At 58.2% G+C, this 14,455-nt stretch overlaps 1 protein-coding gene across 1 annotated transcript in view; it reads right to left on the bottom strand.

The window, feature by feature from the left end:
* Positions 1–13,874, bottom strand: part of DNM1 (dynamin 1) — a 43,698-nt gene extending 29,824 nt beyond the window's left edge. Inside the window, exon 1 of the mRNA XM_088018751.1 lies at positions 13,691–13,874. Within this exon, the coding sequence (XP_087874877.1) occupies positions 13,691–13,851 (161 nt within the window). The 5' untranslated portion in view covers positions 13,852–13,874. The remainder of the gene's footprint in view (positions 1–13,690) is intronic.
* Positions 13,875–14,455: the final 581 nt, after the last annotated feature.

Below are 14,455 nucleotides of genomic sequence, written 5' to 3'. Positions count from 1 at the left end.
GTCCAGTGGTCACCAAGTGGATCTCAAGAAAACGGAGCTGCACCTTCTCCCCTCCCTTCCGCTGTGGGGGAAGGGCAGCATCTCACTTCCCCTTCCCAGGGGGCCCCATCTGGCTGGGGTTGAGGATGAGGAGGGGTGGGGCGAAGGAGGAGGCAAGGGAAAAAAATTCATGCTTCTTCAGTGCCTACTGCATGCCAGGCTCTTTGTGGGCAATATCTCATGGACTCCACACAATAGCCTTGTGAGGTAGGTGCTGTTACTGTCCCCATTTTGCGGATGAGGAGACTGAGGCTCAGAGGTGTTCAGGCTGCACGGTCCGTATCCAGCAGAGCAGACTCCGGACACAGATCTGTTTGACCCTCCTGTGAGAGCTCCCTGCGCTTCAGTCCCTTGCAGACCCAGTCTTTGAAGGATGGGACCTGAGGGGTCCCCGAGTCACTGCCCCAGACCTGATGTCTATACCCCAGATATCTGCTCGTGCCAGTGTCAACCTCAGCAGTCTTTCTGGCCAGCTCTTGTGGGTGCTGATTCTCTGTCCTGTCAGCTCTTCTCATATCCACCCCCACCCTCGGCCCCACCCAGGCCAGCGCAGGCATGAGGGCGGAGGTCTCTTCAGGGAGCAGGCTGTCAGAACTGCAGTCATGGGATCCCCAGGATGCAGGAAAGCGGGGGGCAGGCTACAGCCTGAGGGACCAGAGGGATCCAGCTGGCCACCTCATTCATGGAGAGGCACATGGAGGCCCAAGAAGGCGAAAGGACATTCAAGCTCCTACGGGACTTGGACTGAGCCCGAGAAGAACCCAGGTCTCCTACTCCCATCCCAGAGCCTGACCTGGACCATGCAGCTTCCTGCACTGCCCCCATCCCCTTCCGGCCGGGAGGGTCCCAGGCACAGCAGAGTAGGCCCAAGCTCCTGGGTTCAAGGCCTCCTCTGGGGCCTTGGGGAGACCTCTTCCTGCCCCTGCGCCTCCTCTGGGGGGATGAGAGGCAAATAGGGAGGAGTCAGCTACTTCTGTGGGGAAGGAGAAGGATGACAAATCCTGCATTTATTCATCATTTCCAGGTGCTAGGCAAGCACTTTTCATTTTTGCAAGACTGAGCTTCAGAAGGGCAGGGCCAGCATCTTTCTGTCCACCACGGGATCCCCCTGTCTAGCCCAAGGCTTAGCACGTAAGAGGCACTCAGTAAATGCTGACTGACTCCCCTGGCCCTCAAAACAGGGCTCTGACATGGAAATGACCATTTTACAGATGAAGCAACTGAGGCTCGGGGTGAGGTGACCTGTCCAAGGTCACCCAGATGGGAATGGCAGAGCTCAGATTCAACCCCAAGGGCCTGTTGGGCCCCAGAGGCTGGGAAGTCTCCTGTCAAACTCTGCTCGTCCTTCAACCCAAAAAGCCAGACTTGGCTTTTTATGTAATTCAATTAAATTCCATCTAGGACATATTTGGGAGCAGCTGCTCTGTGCCAGGCCCTGTGCTGGGCCCCGGGGATGCGAGATGATGAGTCAGACAGCTCCCTACCCGGAGGAGGAGCTCACAGTGTGGTGAGAGAGAGAGACAAGTAAACATAATGCAATGCAGTGTGACACGTGCTGGAACGGAGATGCACCAGGCAGCGCAGAGGAGGGGATTAACGGGGCGGTGGGTGGGGGGGAGGCAGCTCCTGTCTCTATCTCTCCCATCCTTTACTCACTCCTTTGGGGGGTGACTCTCTAGTATTTGGAAACCCCCAGGGCTGTGTAGATAGGACATCTGTTCTCAAGGAGGCTGGGTGGGCATGGGGGCCTGGGGTCCACCCTTTCCCCCACCAGCTCCTCACCCAGCAATACCATGGCAACAGGAGTTGCCATGGAAACTACAGGAGGAGCTGGGAAGGATGGGACTCCCCACAGAAAGCCCCCCACGCAGAGACATGGACCTTCCTTGGAGCTCTTCCCTGAGAGCCCCAGGCCCACTGCACAGATGGACCCACTTGGCCGCAGCAGACCTGCGGGTTGGAGGCCAATGAGGTGCTGCATAGAGGGTACGGGGAGCCCAGGCCCCAGCTGGAGGTGTGGTCAGGGGTCTGGGCCAGGCTTCCCCAAGTCACTGCCTCCCCAGGGCTACTTAAAGGACAAGAAGCTTATGGGAAGCAGAGATTAGAGGGGCAGGGCTATGTGTGGGAGTAGAGCCCCTCCTCAGACCAGGATCTCTTGGGGCCAGGGTGGGGATGGGGGTGCCTGGGTGGGGAGAGGCCCCATCTCTGTCCCGCCCCAGGTTCTCAGAGTGAGGCCCTCACATGGTCTGCAGGGGCAGCTTGTTAAAGTGCATGTTCCTCAGATATGCTGGGTTAGGAGCTAGTGGGGCAGGGGTAGGGGAGAGGGAATCTGGATTGTAAACATGAACCCCATGTCACTTTCATATTCCCTTTCAAGCTTAGTGGTTAGGAGCCAATGCCAGGCAGAGGCCCTGGGTTCGAATCCCACCTTGGCCATTCGGCAGTCTGGGCCTCACTCTCTGGGCCTCAAAACCTTCAGCTGCAAACCAGCATCATAGAAACTGGTCATCATCCACGACCACACGTGGGCTGCAAGAAGGTCTGTGGAGGCTTTTCATACAAAGAGCTTAGCCCGGGCCTGGTACATAGTAGGCACTCAGCAGCTCCAGGGGGCTGCCCACGGTGCTGCCTGCTCTCAGCACCCCCTCTAGGAGAGTTCCCAAATTTCAGCAAGGAATGTGAGAGCCCACAGAACACTCTGCCCGCTTCCTCCAGGCACTGACTCAGATCTCGGGATTCTGACCACGAAAGGTTAGGGGCAAATGATGCACCCTGAGGAGGAGAAGCTTTCAGAGACCATGTCATTCCTCCATCATTGTCTAGAGGAGGGGACAGAGGCCCCGAGAGATGCAAGGAGCTGTGACGGGAGAGGTGGCGGAGAGGGGACCAGGGCCCCATGCCTGGGCAGGCAGCAAAGAGCACTGGCTGGTTCACACGTCCGGACTGTGAGATCTTTGCTCCCTGCCGGATTCCCGTGCTAACCCCAGGCCTGGCCCATAGTAGGTGTTCAGGCAACGCTCCAGGGAGCAAGCATGGCTGAACAGCTCCATGGCTCCTGCCTTCCACCTGGATACACTGTCCCATGGCGCTCTGTTAAAGTGGGGGTTCAGCCCGGTCTGGCCTCCAGCCAGTGCCACCCCACACCTCCCACCCAGCTCCTGCTTAGGCTGAGGGACGACAGAGGAAAGTGTGCTGGGCCCACCAGCCCCAGGAGCCATGTGGGAGGGGTGCGTGGTGGCATGCCAGTTCTCCCCATTCCTTCTGGACAGATGGTGGTTTCCCGAGGAGGCCTTGCCTTGCCATCTGCAGAGACACCTTCAAACCTGAAGCACAGGGAGGATGAAGTAAACACCTTAAACACCTCTTGGGACCCTCAAGGGCCACAGCCTCCGTGTCCGAATTAGCACCGTCCTACCCAGAGGGGTCTGGAGGAAGTACACCAAAGGCCCAAAGTGACCCTCCCCTACTCTACTCTAGGACCTGAGATCTGGGGCCAGAGCTCAGGGACCCTGCTTCCCAGGTCCTGTTGAATGCAAACACCAGCAAGCAGCAGGCTCCATCTGGCGCGCACCTGGCAGCCGCCTTCCTTCCATGTCTCCTGTTTCCCAGGCCCTGAGCTCAGACAGGCCTGGTGTTGAATGTCAGAGCTGCCACTCAGGAGCTGTGTCACTGTGGACAAGTGACCATACCTCTCCGAGCCTCAGTTTCCACATCAGTAAAATGGGTTGCTGTGAGGCTCACATACCTTGATGCCTGAAGAAATGGTAGCTATTATGATTATAAATAACATAACTTGCTGAGCAAGCTGAGAACACAGGCTGGGCCCCCACCAAACGATGCAGCAGGGAGGGAGTTGGAAGGTGGGTCTCCTGGGGGACAGCCAGAAGAGTGGGAGGGGGCGCCAGGATATTTCCAGCCAAATCTTGCTCCTGAAAGTGGAAGGCAAGGGAGGCAGGCCAGCTCTGAGGTGCCTTCTGAAGCACGGAGCTAGGGTGGAGGCGAGGGAGGGGGTGGGCCAAGAAATACAGTGGGGAGGAGGTGAGGCGGCCTCCAGGCAACAAGTCCCTCTCTGTTCCTGCTGCCCCAGGAGGCCCCAGGCATGCCCACATCACACAGACCATGAATTTCCAGCTGAGGTTTGAACATTTCAGGGCAGTCCTGGCCTGGCTTCCCCTGATGCTCTGATGTCCTGAGAGCAGGGACTGGGCTGGTCCCATTTACCACGGTGGCCCCAGTGCCCATCATGGAGCAGGGCAGGCAGCTGGCCCTCGGGGCAGCCCTGCTGGCCAAAAGAATGATTTGAAGGCGAGCTCCTCGGGGCACTTGGGTGGCTCAGTCGGTTAAGTGTCTGTCTTTGGCTCCGGCCATGATCCTGGGGTTCTGGGATGGAGTCCCACATCGGGCTCCCTGCTTGGCGGGGAGTCAGCTTGTCCCTCTCCCTCTGTGCTCACTCACTCTCTCTCTCTCTCATATAAATGAACAAAATCTTTGAAAAAAAAAATGAAGACGAGCTCCTCTAGTTTTCCCCAAATCACTGGCATTGTACAGGTTTGGAAACTGAGGCACAAGGCAGGGAAGAGTGTTGCCAAAGGTCATAGTGCAAGTTGGTGGCTGGGTAGGAGAGCACCCAGGGCTCTGGACTCCGAAGTGCAAACTCTCCCCTCGGCAACCGTTTTTCCTACTAAAGAAAAGCGATGAGCTTTCCTTCCTCCTTATCCTTCCCTCCCTCCCTTGCAAGTGTTGATGACTTTATATTTTCAAGATGGAAACAGATTTCTCTTTTGCCTCCTACCTGTAAAAATCCTATGTTCTCCCTTTGAAAACATATTCAGAAAATACACAAAATGTTTAAAAATAAAAAACAATCATCAGGGGCACCTGGGTGGCTCAGTCGTTAAGTGTCTGCCTTCAGCTCAGGTCATGATCCCAGGGTCCTGGGATCGAGTCCCGCGTCGGGCTCCCTGCTCGGCGGGAAGCCTGCTTCTCCCTCTCCCACTCCCCCTGCTTGTGTTCCCTCTCTCGCTGTGTCTCTCTCTGTCAAATAAATAAATAAATAATCTTAAAAAAAACAACAACAATCATCATCCCAGCACCTGGGGACCACCACTGTAAACATTTTATCATTTACGATAATAATCATGGCAAACACTGATGGCTCGCCGACTGTTGGTCAGAGGTTCTGCCGGGCGCTTGAAAATCTGCATCATCACAAGGTTTCTTTTTGGGGTGCTGGAAGTGTTTTAAAATTAGACTGTGATGATGGTTGCACAACTCTGTAAATACACTAAAAATCATTGAGTTGTGCACTAAAAACAGGTGAATTTTACGGCATGTAAATTATACCTCAATAAAGCTGTTTAAGAAATCTGCATCCCGGGGCGCCTGGGTGGCTCAGTCGTTAAGCGTCTGCCTTCGGCTCAGGTCATGATCCCAGGGTCCTGGGATCAAGCCCCACGTCGGGCTCCCTGCTCTGCGGGAAGCCTGCTTCTCCCTCTCCCACTCCCCCTGCTTGTGTTCCCTCTCCCGCTGTGTCTGTCTCTGTCAAATAAATAAATAAAATCTTTAAAAGAAAAAAAAAAGAAATCTGCATCCCTTTTTTTTTTTTTTAAGATTTTATTTTTAAGGGCACCTGGGTGGCTCAGTTGTTAAGCGTCTGCCTTCGGCTCAGGTCATGATCCCAGGGTCCTGGGATCGAGTCCCACATCGGGCTCCCTGCTCAGCGGGGAGTCCAGTTCTCCCTCTGCCTCTGCCCCTGCTTTTGTCCCCTCTCTCGCTGTGTCTCTCTCTGTCAAATAAATAAACAAAATCTTAAAAAAAGAAAAAGACTTTATTTTTAACTACTCTCTCTACCCAAGGTGGGGCTTGAACTCACGACCCCAAGATCAAGAGTCCCATGTTATACTGACAGAGGCTGCTAGGCACACCCCCTGCATCCTCTCTCTCTCTCTTTTTAAGATTTTACTTATTTGAGAGAGAGGGGGAGAGGCAGAGGGGGAGGGAGAAGCAGACTCCCCCACTGAGCAGGGAGCCCGACTCGGGGCTCGATCCCAGGACCCCGGCACCACGACCTGAGCCGAAGGTAGATGCTTAACCATCTGAGCCACCCAGGCGCCCCCTCCCCCCGCAAACTCTTGATTGATCCTCGCATGGCTGTGTAAGGCTGCTGTGATGAGAGACACGGTCAGAGACCCCTCACGTGCCCACATACACACACTGGGCTCCAGTCCACACTTATGTAGTGGCTATGTTTGCCTAATAGCTCATCAAGGGCATTTCCCAAGTCATTCGATAACAGAGCTACGCCTGGATCCTTATTGCTTATCACCAGTAGTTCGATGCAAAAGAATCTCAGCTCCACCACTAAATTATATCCCTGCTCCGAACCTCAGTTTCCCCATTAGTGAAATGGGACACAGGCCAGCAGCTCCCTCCTTAAGGGCTGCTGAGGGGATGCCCTGCAATCCTGGCTGTGGAAGGCTCTAAGGGAGGGTGCCCATTGGTGGTGCCATGAGCCACCTGAGCGCATGTGGGCTAGGTGCCCTGTTTGTGCATTGTGTTCCTTCAAATTTGGAACTCAGGTCAGAGGGGAGTGTGCATCCACCTGCTGAGAATTTTCTCCGCATCCTGCCCGGTGGCCTCATTTCCCTGTGCTCAGATCAGATGCATCTGAGCAGGAGTGATGAAAGAGGAGGCACTAATAAACGGGTGAAATGTTCATATAACCGTGGTTGGAACTGCTGTCTGCTGGGAGCCCTCCGCCCAAGGCAATGGCCTCTCTCTTCCTCTGCAGCCCCTCGTCCTGGGAGAACACTGAGCCCTATCCCACACAGCGAGGGGCAGGTCATAGGGGGAGAGGGTGGTCAGGGAAGGCATCCTGGAAGAGGTGTTGGCTGATGTGAGACTCAGAGGATGAGCCAGTGAAGGAGGACGAGGGCATGGTGAAGATGACGACAGCATATGGCAGGAGAGTGAGGGGGGCATTTTCTCCACGACCTGCAAGATACTAGGGTGGACCCACAGGGAGAGGCGGAAGCGGGGCTGGCTAAGGCAGGTCTCAGGGGCTCAACTCAGGAGCGAGGGGCTCGGTTTGGAGGTCAGGGGCCAAAGAGGGCTTCAAGCAGAGGGGGTCAGATTGGGAGGCCATAGAGCGTTTCCGTGCTGTCAGGCAGAGAACGGGGTGGAGGCACAAGAGAAGGCCACCCCCGGGGCTAAGACAAAGGTGGGGGCAGCTGAGGTTCAAGAAGGTGGGCGGACCAGGGGCAGGATCCACAGGGCCTGGGACGGACTCGCATGGGGAGGGTGACCCAGGAGGGGAGGCTGGTCCCGGAGCCTCTGGCCAGGGCAGTGGGAAGATGCCCTTTAGGAGACGGCCTTGACCACCTTCCAAGGCCAAGAGTCTTTTTTTCAAGGTGCCTGCAATGGTTCTAGCCGACCCCATACAGCTCTTGTTCCTTAGCTGGATTTCAGTCCGGGGAGGGGTCAGAGTCCAGAGAGACAACCGAGAAGAGCAGAGGAGAAGCTGAGGGGTGTGATCTGTGCACAAGCAGGCGGCGGGGGTGGGGGGGCGAAGAGGGACGGACATGAGGCAGGGGACCGGTACCCGTTCCTGTCCTGCCTCTAGTTCCATTGCTGTGGGACCTCAGGCAGCTCTCTACCCTCTCTGAACCATCTCACCATCTGAAAACAGGAGATGATAGTCTGCTCCTCCAACCAACAGGTTGTTGGCTCCAAGAAAATAATAATCAGCACTGCCCTTGGACATGGGGAATCAGGACCCCTGCCCCATGCTCTAGGGGTCGCTCTTTGGATCTCTAGAGCAAGGGGTCCCCAGGGGCCAAGGGTCGGTGCCCAGCTGGAGCCTATGCACCCTTCCTAGGCCACACTTGAGTGCTCTGGAATTCCCTCTTGGTCTCAAGCCCTCCTCCAGGGTCTGCCCTGCCTAGCCGCGGCGGGGGGGGGGGGGGGAGGGAATCCTTCCTGGCATCTCGGATGGATCTCAGATGTGAGGGCAGGGTGTCGGCATGTGAGCCCGGGAGGCCCCTTCTGGTGCAGGATGGAGTAAGAAGAGACAGGGGCAGCCTGGGGAGAGGGGCCACCTGTCCCCATAATGCCACACCCCATCACGGAACTCTGAGGAGTCTGAAATTCTAAATTCAAACCCAGTCTGCCAGGTTCTTATGAAAGTGTGTTTGTCAAGGTGGGAGGGCAGGATGTACTGTATTCAGCGATCCCTTAGCTTGATTTATAACTGGAATATTTAGACATCTGGCACGTGGGCCTCCATTTTTGCTCTTGTTCCACACCTAATAACACCGGGCCCTAGACTGGCTTCCTCCACGCTGCCCCCCTGCCCCCCGCATTCCCATCGCCCACCGAGGTTCTGACCCTGTAGCCCGAGCCAAGGTCAGGGAAACTCGATTCTATTGGAGCCTGGATCAGATGCTGTCTGCCAGAGTCACCTTTCATTCCCGACTCCTTGGGGCCACTGGATGGGGCGGGGGTTTGGAAAAGATGTTCTCTGGCCTGGGTGGAGCAGGTGAGTCTGGTTATGTGTGCTCAGCACTCGGCAGGGGCTCACTCTGAGCACATGGAGGCTGGAGCACAGGGAGTCGGCTCTGTGGGTGTGGGTGTTTGCTGAGGGCCGCCGGTGTCTCCCGACTTCCCTGGTCTCACTGGGGCCTCCACTCCTCCCTCAGTGACGCTGTCCTCTGTCTGGGTTCTCAAACCCACTGGGCTCCTTCTCTTCTTGGGCCTGTGCTCGGATGGGACCCTGCACCTGGGGTGTGTCCACTCCTTTGCTTGACCGGGTCGGCTTCTTGTTCAGGTCCACCCGCAAGGCCCCCTCCTCAGGGGGCCTTCTCTTGCCCCTCTGACAACACCCTCCTTTCAACAGAAGCAAACGTCAGTCCCCTCTGCCCCCTCCAGTCAGTAATTTTCCACCTAGGATGTCTCAGGATATCCCCTAATCCTCTTTGGACTCAGTCTCCAAGTCTGGGAATTGGAACCACTAAGATGTATCCCAAAGTATTCAGAAGATGAGAGCTTAGTAACGCGGAGTGGGCTGTCCCCCACCGGAGGGCCCAGGGATGACGAAGAGAGGGGCTCTCAGAGGCCAGAGACCGGCACCAAGCCCACGCTGGGATGAGAACATGGAGGAAGGAGCAAGGAGACCGGTAGGAGCCAGGGAGCCTGAGCAGGGGTAGGCAGAGCCACTAGGGAAACCCAAAGCCTTGCCTCTCAGGCCACCCCTTGGGCTCTGGGCAGAGGCCCACTCACAAGGCCCCCTGCCCCCACCTGCCCCCCAGCTGCTTCCCAGCCTGCCCCTCTGTCCAGGCGGAACAAACCTGGCACATCCTCTCTACGAGGCCTTACCCCAAGTGTTTCGTGGGCATTATCTCAATACTCAGCACAATCCTAAGAGGGACATGCTATTACTATCCCCATTTTACAGATGAGGAACTAGGAGCTGAGAAGGGTTTAAGAAACATGCCCAAGGTCACTCAGCTTGTAAATGGCAGGGCTGAGCTACAAACCCAGGTCCCATTCCAGAGCCTGCGCCCTCCGCCCCTCTGCTGCGTTCCCACTGGCCTCAGCCTCCCCAGGGGCTGACGGGGCAGGGAGGGTGGGTGCTACCCATTTCTTAGCCTACCTGGCACCAGAGTGAGGGGAGGGGAGCGTAGCCTGAGAGCTTGTCCCAGGACAGCCCACTCTTGGTCCTGGACAGGTGTCACAGGGAGGGGGCGTGGAGCCGGGGGCAAAGTCGGGTGGCCCAGGGCAGCAGGCATCTGCTCCCAAAATGCTGGGGTGTCCTGGGGCCCTGCCCACACTCCTCTGTCTACACTCGCCCCGAGATGATCTCATCTACTCCCATGGGTTTAAATCCCACCTCTACGCCATGGACGACTTCCAAACTTACACTTCCAGCCCGCCTTCCCCTGAGCTTCCAGCTTTCATCACCACACTGCCCACCTTACACTTCAAACTCAACATGCTCAAAATCGAGCTCCTGGTCCTGCCCCTGCCCCCCCAAACCTGCTCCTCCCGTCCTCCGGTAACGGCACCAACACCCACGCAGAATCAAAGACACTGACGTCATCCTTGAGTCCTCCTTCCTCACCCTGCAGATCCCATCCACCGGCAAGTCATGTGGGACTTCCTCCAAAATGTACCCTGAACCCCACCGCTCTCCCCCTCCCCGTTGTGGAAGTCCTGGCCCAGGCCCCCATCAGCGCCTGCGCACTAGATCAGCCTCCTCACCTGTCCCCCGCCCCCTCCCCAAGTTACACACTTGGTGGAATCAGCTCAAGGCACTCCACTACTTAAAAGCTTCTGGCAGTAATGAAAATAAACCCAACTCTTCATCAGAGCCTCAGGGCCTTGTAGATCCAACCCCTGCCTACCTCTCTGATGCCACGCTGCCCTTGCGTACCAAACACCAGCCACAGGGGCTCCTTTCTGTTCTTTAAACATGCCACATTTGTTAACCGCCCCAGGGCCTTTGCACTCACTGTTCCCTCAGCCTAGAATGCTTCTCAGTCTCATGGCTTCTCATCTCAGATGCTACCCCCTCCTAGAAACCCTTTCTGACCTCCCTTTTCCCTTCCACAGGACTGACCACATTCTCTGTCTTCTTCATATGCGCTCCTGTGTTTACTATTTCAGAGTTTCCCCCTCGGAATGCAAAGCTTTTGTCTTTTCTACCCTAGACTCTCCAGCGCCGTGACACTGGGGACACTCCACAAATGTCTGAATGACTGAGTGAATCAGCCTCAGTTTTCCCTTCTGTAAAAGGGGGATGAAGAAAGAGCATGGACCCAGACAAGTCCTAGCAGGGTCCGGGCAGCTGCTTTGCCACATGACTGCAAAGTCGACAGCAGGGCCATCCGGGGCTGCACAGAAGCCCAGGCTGGCCCGGGGCAGCCTCTGGTCCCTCTGGTGTATTTTTCCACTTCCTCTCTGTGGGGGGTTGGCTCCTGGGAAGCCCCGGGAGATGGAGCGGCTGTTTCCATGCTCACGGGTCTGGGGACCCAGCCCTAGACGGAGAGGTCAGGAGCCCATGAGGGAGCAGGTGGGGCTGGCTAGGGGCCCCACTGAATTCCCTCCGGGTGCCCCAGCTGTGGTCTCCTCACTAGCTTTCATGAGGATCAAATAACGCTTTCCCACCCACTCCTCCACCTCAGGCCAAGCCCTCCTCAGCCGCCCTGGGCCTGCACCTGGACACCCTGCGCATCCTCCTGCAGGGCCACTGTCAGAGGGCCCCGGGGTGCTGGGGGCAGCGAGAGGACCAGGGCCTCCGGGGACACAGTCCACATCCTACTCCACTCAACAAGCTAACAGGGGCCCAAGTCAGCTGTGGCCATGCCGGCCTGCTATGTTGCCTACTTACTGGCACCTGCCTTGGCTGGACAGTGAACTCCAGGAAGACAGGAACCAGGTTGGCCCTGGCGCACATGGGTCCCCAAGCCTAACTGACCACCAACAGCTCCCTCCCACGTGTTTACAAAAGGGTGTTTACACCCATGAACTCCCTGGAGTCCCGCACCGCCCTGTCAGGAAAGTAGGGCAGCAACCGTCCGTGGTCCCATCCTACAGAGAGGGAAGATGGAGGCCCATGCACCTGCATGTCCCTGTGCCCAGTTCAGGGCCTGGCTCTCAGAGGCTCTCAAGGCTGAGATTAGGAACCTGGGCTTTGGAATCTAATAGATGCTGACCTTCCTGGCTGGGGGACTTTGAGCAAGGCATCTAACCTTGGGGTCTGTTCCCTCAGCTGCAGGATGGGCATTATGGTACCTGCCTCATGGGGCTGCTGTGAGCCATCCTGTGGAGAATGGTGTGGGGCACATGAGAAGGGCTCAGCAGAGGGGGGCTGAGGTCACCTTCCCCCCCGCCCCATGCCTCATGGCCAGAGCACACAGCCTGGAATAAGCTGACGTTCAGCAAATGTTCTATGGACGAAAGGTAGGAATATGGTTTGTACACTGTAAAGTGCTGCATTTCCGTGGGTGTTCCTTAAAGCACTAAGGCCTCTGGGCTTTGCTGTGTCCAGAGTCCCTGCCACCCCCTCACCCTGACTGCTGGGCCACAGGGAAGGGGCCCATCTGTATCTCTTGCCTGTTTGTCTCTGAAGCTCTGAGGGTCGCGTGAGCAGGAGTGGGGCTCTGTGGGAGCCCATCCCCAAGAGACAGACGGCCTCCCCTGCTGCTGACCAGATGGGCCCAGCCGCCCCCATGGTGGCTTTCCAACATCTCCCAGATACACTGCTCCCGTCAGAACCCTTCCCTTTAGCCCCATGGTTGGCACTGGTCTTCCCAGGTGATTTGAGGGGCAGGAACAACCATCCAGTGCAACTGTCCTTATTAGAGGTGGGGAAACAGGCTCAGACAGGGCAAATGACTCTCTTGAGGCTTCACAGCAGAACCTGGCTTGGACCCAGGATGTCCCCTCGGAACTGCTGCCCCTCGGAGGGAGGGGCCTCTGCTTCCATCTCTCACAGGCCAGTTGCTTCCTTAGCAGCGAAGGTCACTGGGAGAAAGCTAGGGTTTCTGAAGAAGGTGAGGGAGGGAGATGCCTGAGCAGGAGGCCGGCCGGTGTCGCTGCCTCCTCCCTGTCTGCTCAGCCCCCATCCCCCTCCCGGGAGAGCACCATCCTCCTTCTCCGCACCAAAAAGCCATCCCGGACTCCATTTTTCTCTGGGGATCCCGGGGAGGGGGGGTCACGACCCCACCTGCCCCCCTAAACCCAGGACCTTTTGTCTTTGCGGTTGCCCCCCACTCCCCGCCACCTGGCCCTCCCAGCGCCCTATGGGATCAGAGCCAGGAGGGGGATTAGGCTGTGCAAATGGCTCCCCCCTCCCCGCCATCCTGCTTCCCTGTCTTAGTCATCTCTGCCCTCCGCCGCCTTCTCCCTCCATTACGATCCCTCTGCCAGGCCCAGGGGAGAGCGGCGGTGGCAGGCGCCCCCCACCCAGGGGCGGCGGCGGAGCCAGGTACCCGCGGCTCGCAAGAGGATCGGAAGCGGTCTCACGGCCACCCCCCTCCTGGTCCTGCAGCACCCCCAACCCCCTCCTCCCTCCGCCGCCGCGCTGCGCACGGATGGCGGCGGGAGCTGCAGAGGTGTGTGTGTGAGGGGGGAGGCTGTGCATGGTCCTCGATGTCCGGGGGCTCTGTCCTCTCCCAGGGACACAGCTGCGGAGGGGGTCCCTAGCCACTTTCCAGGGATCCTCCTGGGGGAGGGAGCTGTCTTCCGTGGAGCCTAGGGCTGGGGGGCACTGCCCTTGGGGTGCTGCCCTCTCCGAGGGACGCGGGAGCCAAAGGGAGGCGCTGAGTAATGCAGGCCCCCTTGGTGCCTATACTGGGGGAGGGGGCACCCTTTGCCAGGGTCTCTTAGCAGAGCGCCGTCTTCCCTAAAGGATGTGGCGGAGGAGGGGGGCGTGATACCGTGGCCGGTGGCTTGACGACGTTTGCGGACAAGCGGGGGGCGCTGCAGCCCCTGAGGGGCTCTGGTGGGGGGGCACCCTCCGTCTGGCTGCAGGCGGGGGGCGCGCCGTCCGCGGAGGCAGCGCCAAGGGCTGCGAGGTCGCGGCGCCGTCGGGGGCGGAGGCCCGGGGACCCGGGCTGGGGGCAGTCCGCGCTCCGGGGCGCGCCGCTCCTACCTGCCTACGAAATTCTCGAGCACCGAGCTCTTGCCGGCGCTCTGGCCGCCGACCACGGCGATCTGCGGGAGGTCGAGGTCCGCGTTCTGGCCGATAGCGGAGAAGGCGTCCTGCAGCCGGTTGACCAGCGGGATGAGATCCTCCATGCCGCGGTTGCCCATGGCTGCGGCGGGCCCCGCGGGCTGCAATCAGCCGCCGCTCCAGCTCCCGGCTCCTGCTCAGCCGCTGCAGCCGCGCGCTCCGACTGCCTGCGCCGCGGACCCCCCCCCCCCCCGCCCCTCCGTGAGCCGAGCGGAGCTCTGCGCCAGGATGCCGCCAGAGGGCGGTCACGGCGCTGCGGGCTGGCCGCTGTGCGCAGGTGCCGCCTGCGGCACCATGGGGATTGTAGTTTTCTCCATCTGCGGCTTTTGGGGCGCTTGAGCCGTGTCTGGGGGGCTCCGATGCTGCACCGCAGCTATCATTCCTGGAACTGGGCAAGGTCTCACCCCTAGTACCGGGCCTCTCGGATAGTGGTCATGGCTGTCTCACTCCATCTTACAGATGAGGAAACTGAGGCTTGGAAAGAGATGGGTCTCCTTCAAGGTCTCCTGACCTGGAGTTCCACTCGGCCTCACTGCCTTCGACTCTAGGTTCTGACACTTATTCATGGCAGCATGCCCGTCCTGCCTTGGGCCTCAGTTTCCCTGTTTCTAGAAGGAGACAGAACATTAATTCAACAAATATTTATTGAGCACCTGTAAGCCAGCCCCTGTCATAGGCAGCAGC

Source organism: Eumetopias jubatus, unplaced genomic scaffold, assembly GCF_037043125.1.
Source record: "Eumetopias jubatus isolate StellerSeaLion01/CBP00866 unplaced genomic scaffold, mEumJub1_p1.0 scaffold_15, whole genome shotgun sequence".
Lineage (NCBI taxonomy): Eukaryota > Metazoa > Chordata > Mammalia > Carnivora > Otariidae > Eumetopias > Eumetopias jubatus.
This window is presented reverse-complemented; position numbering and strand designations above follow the sequence as displayed.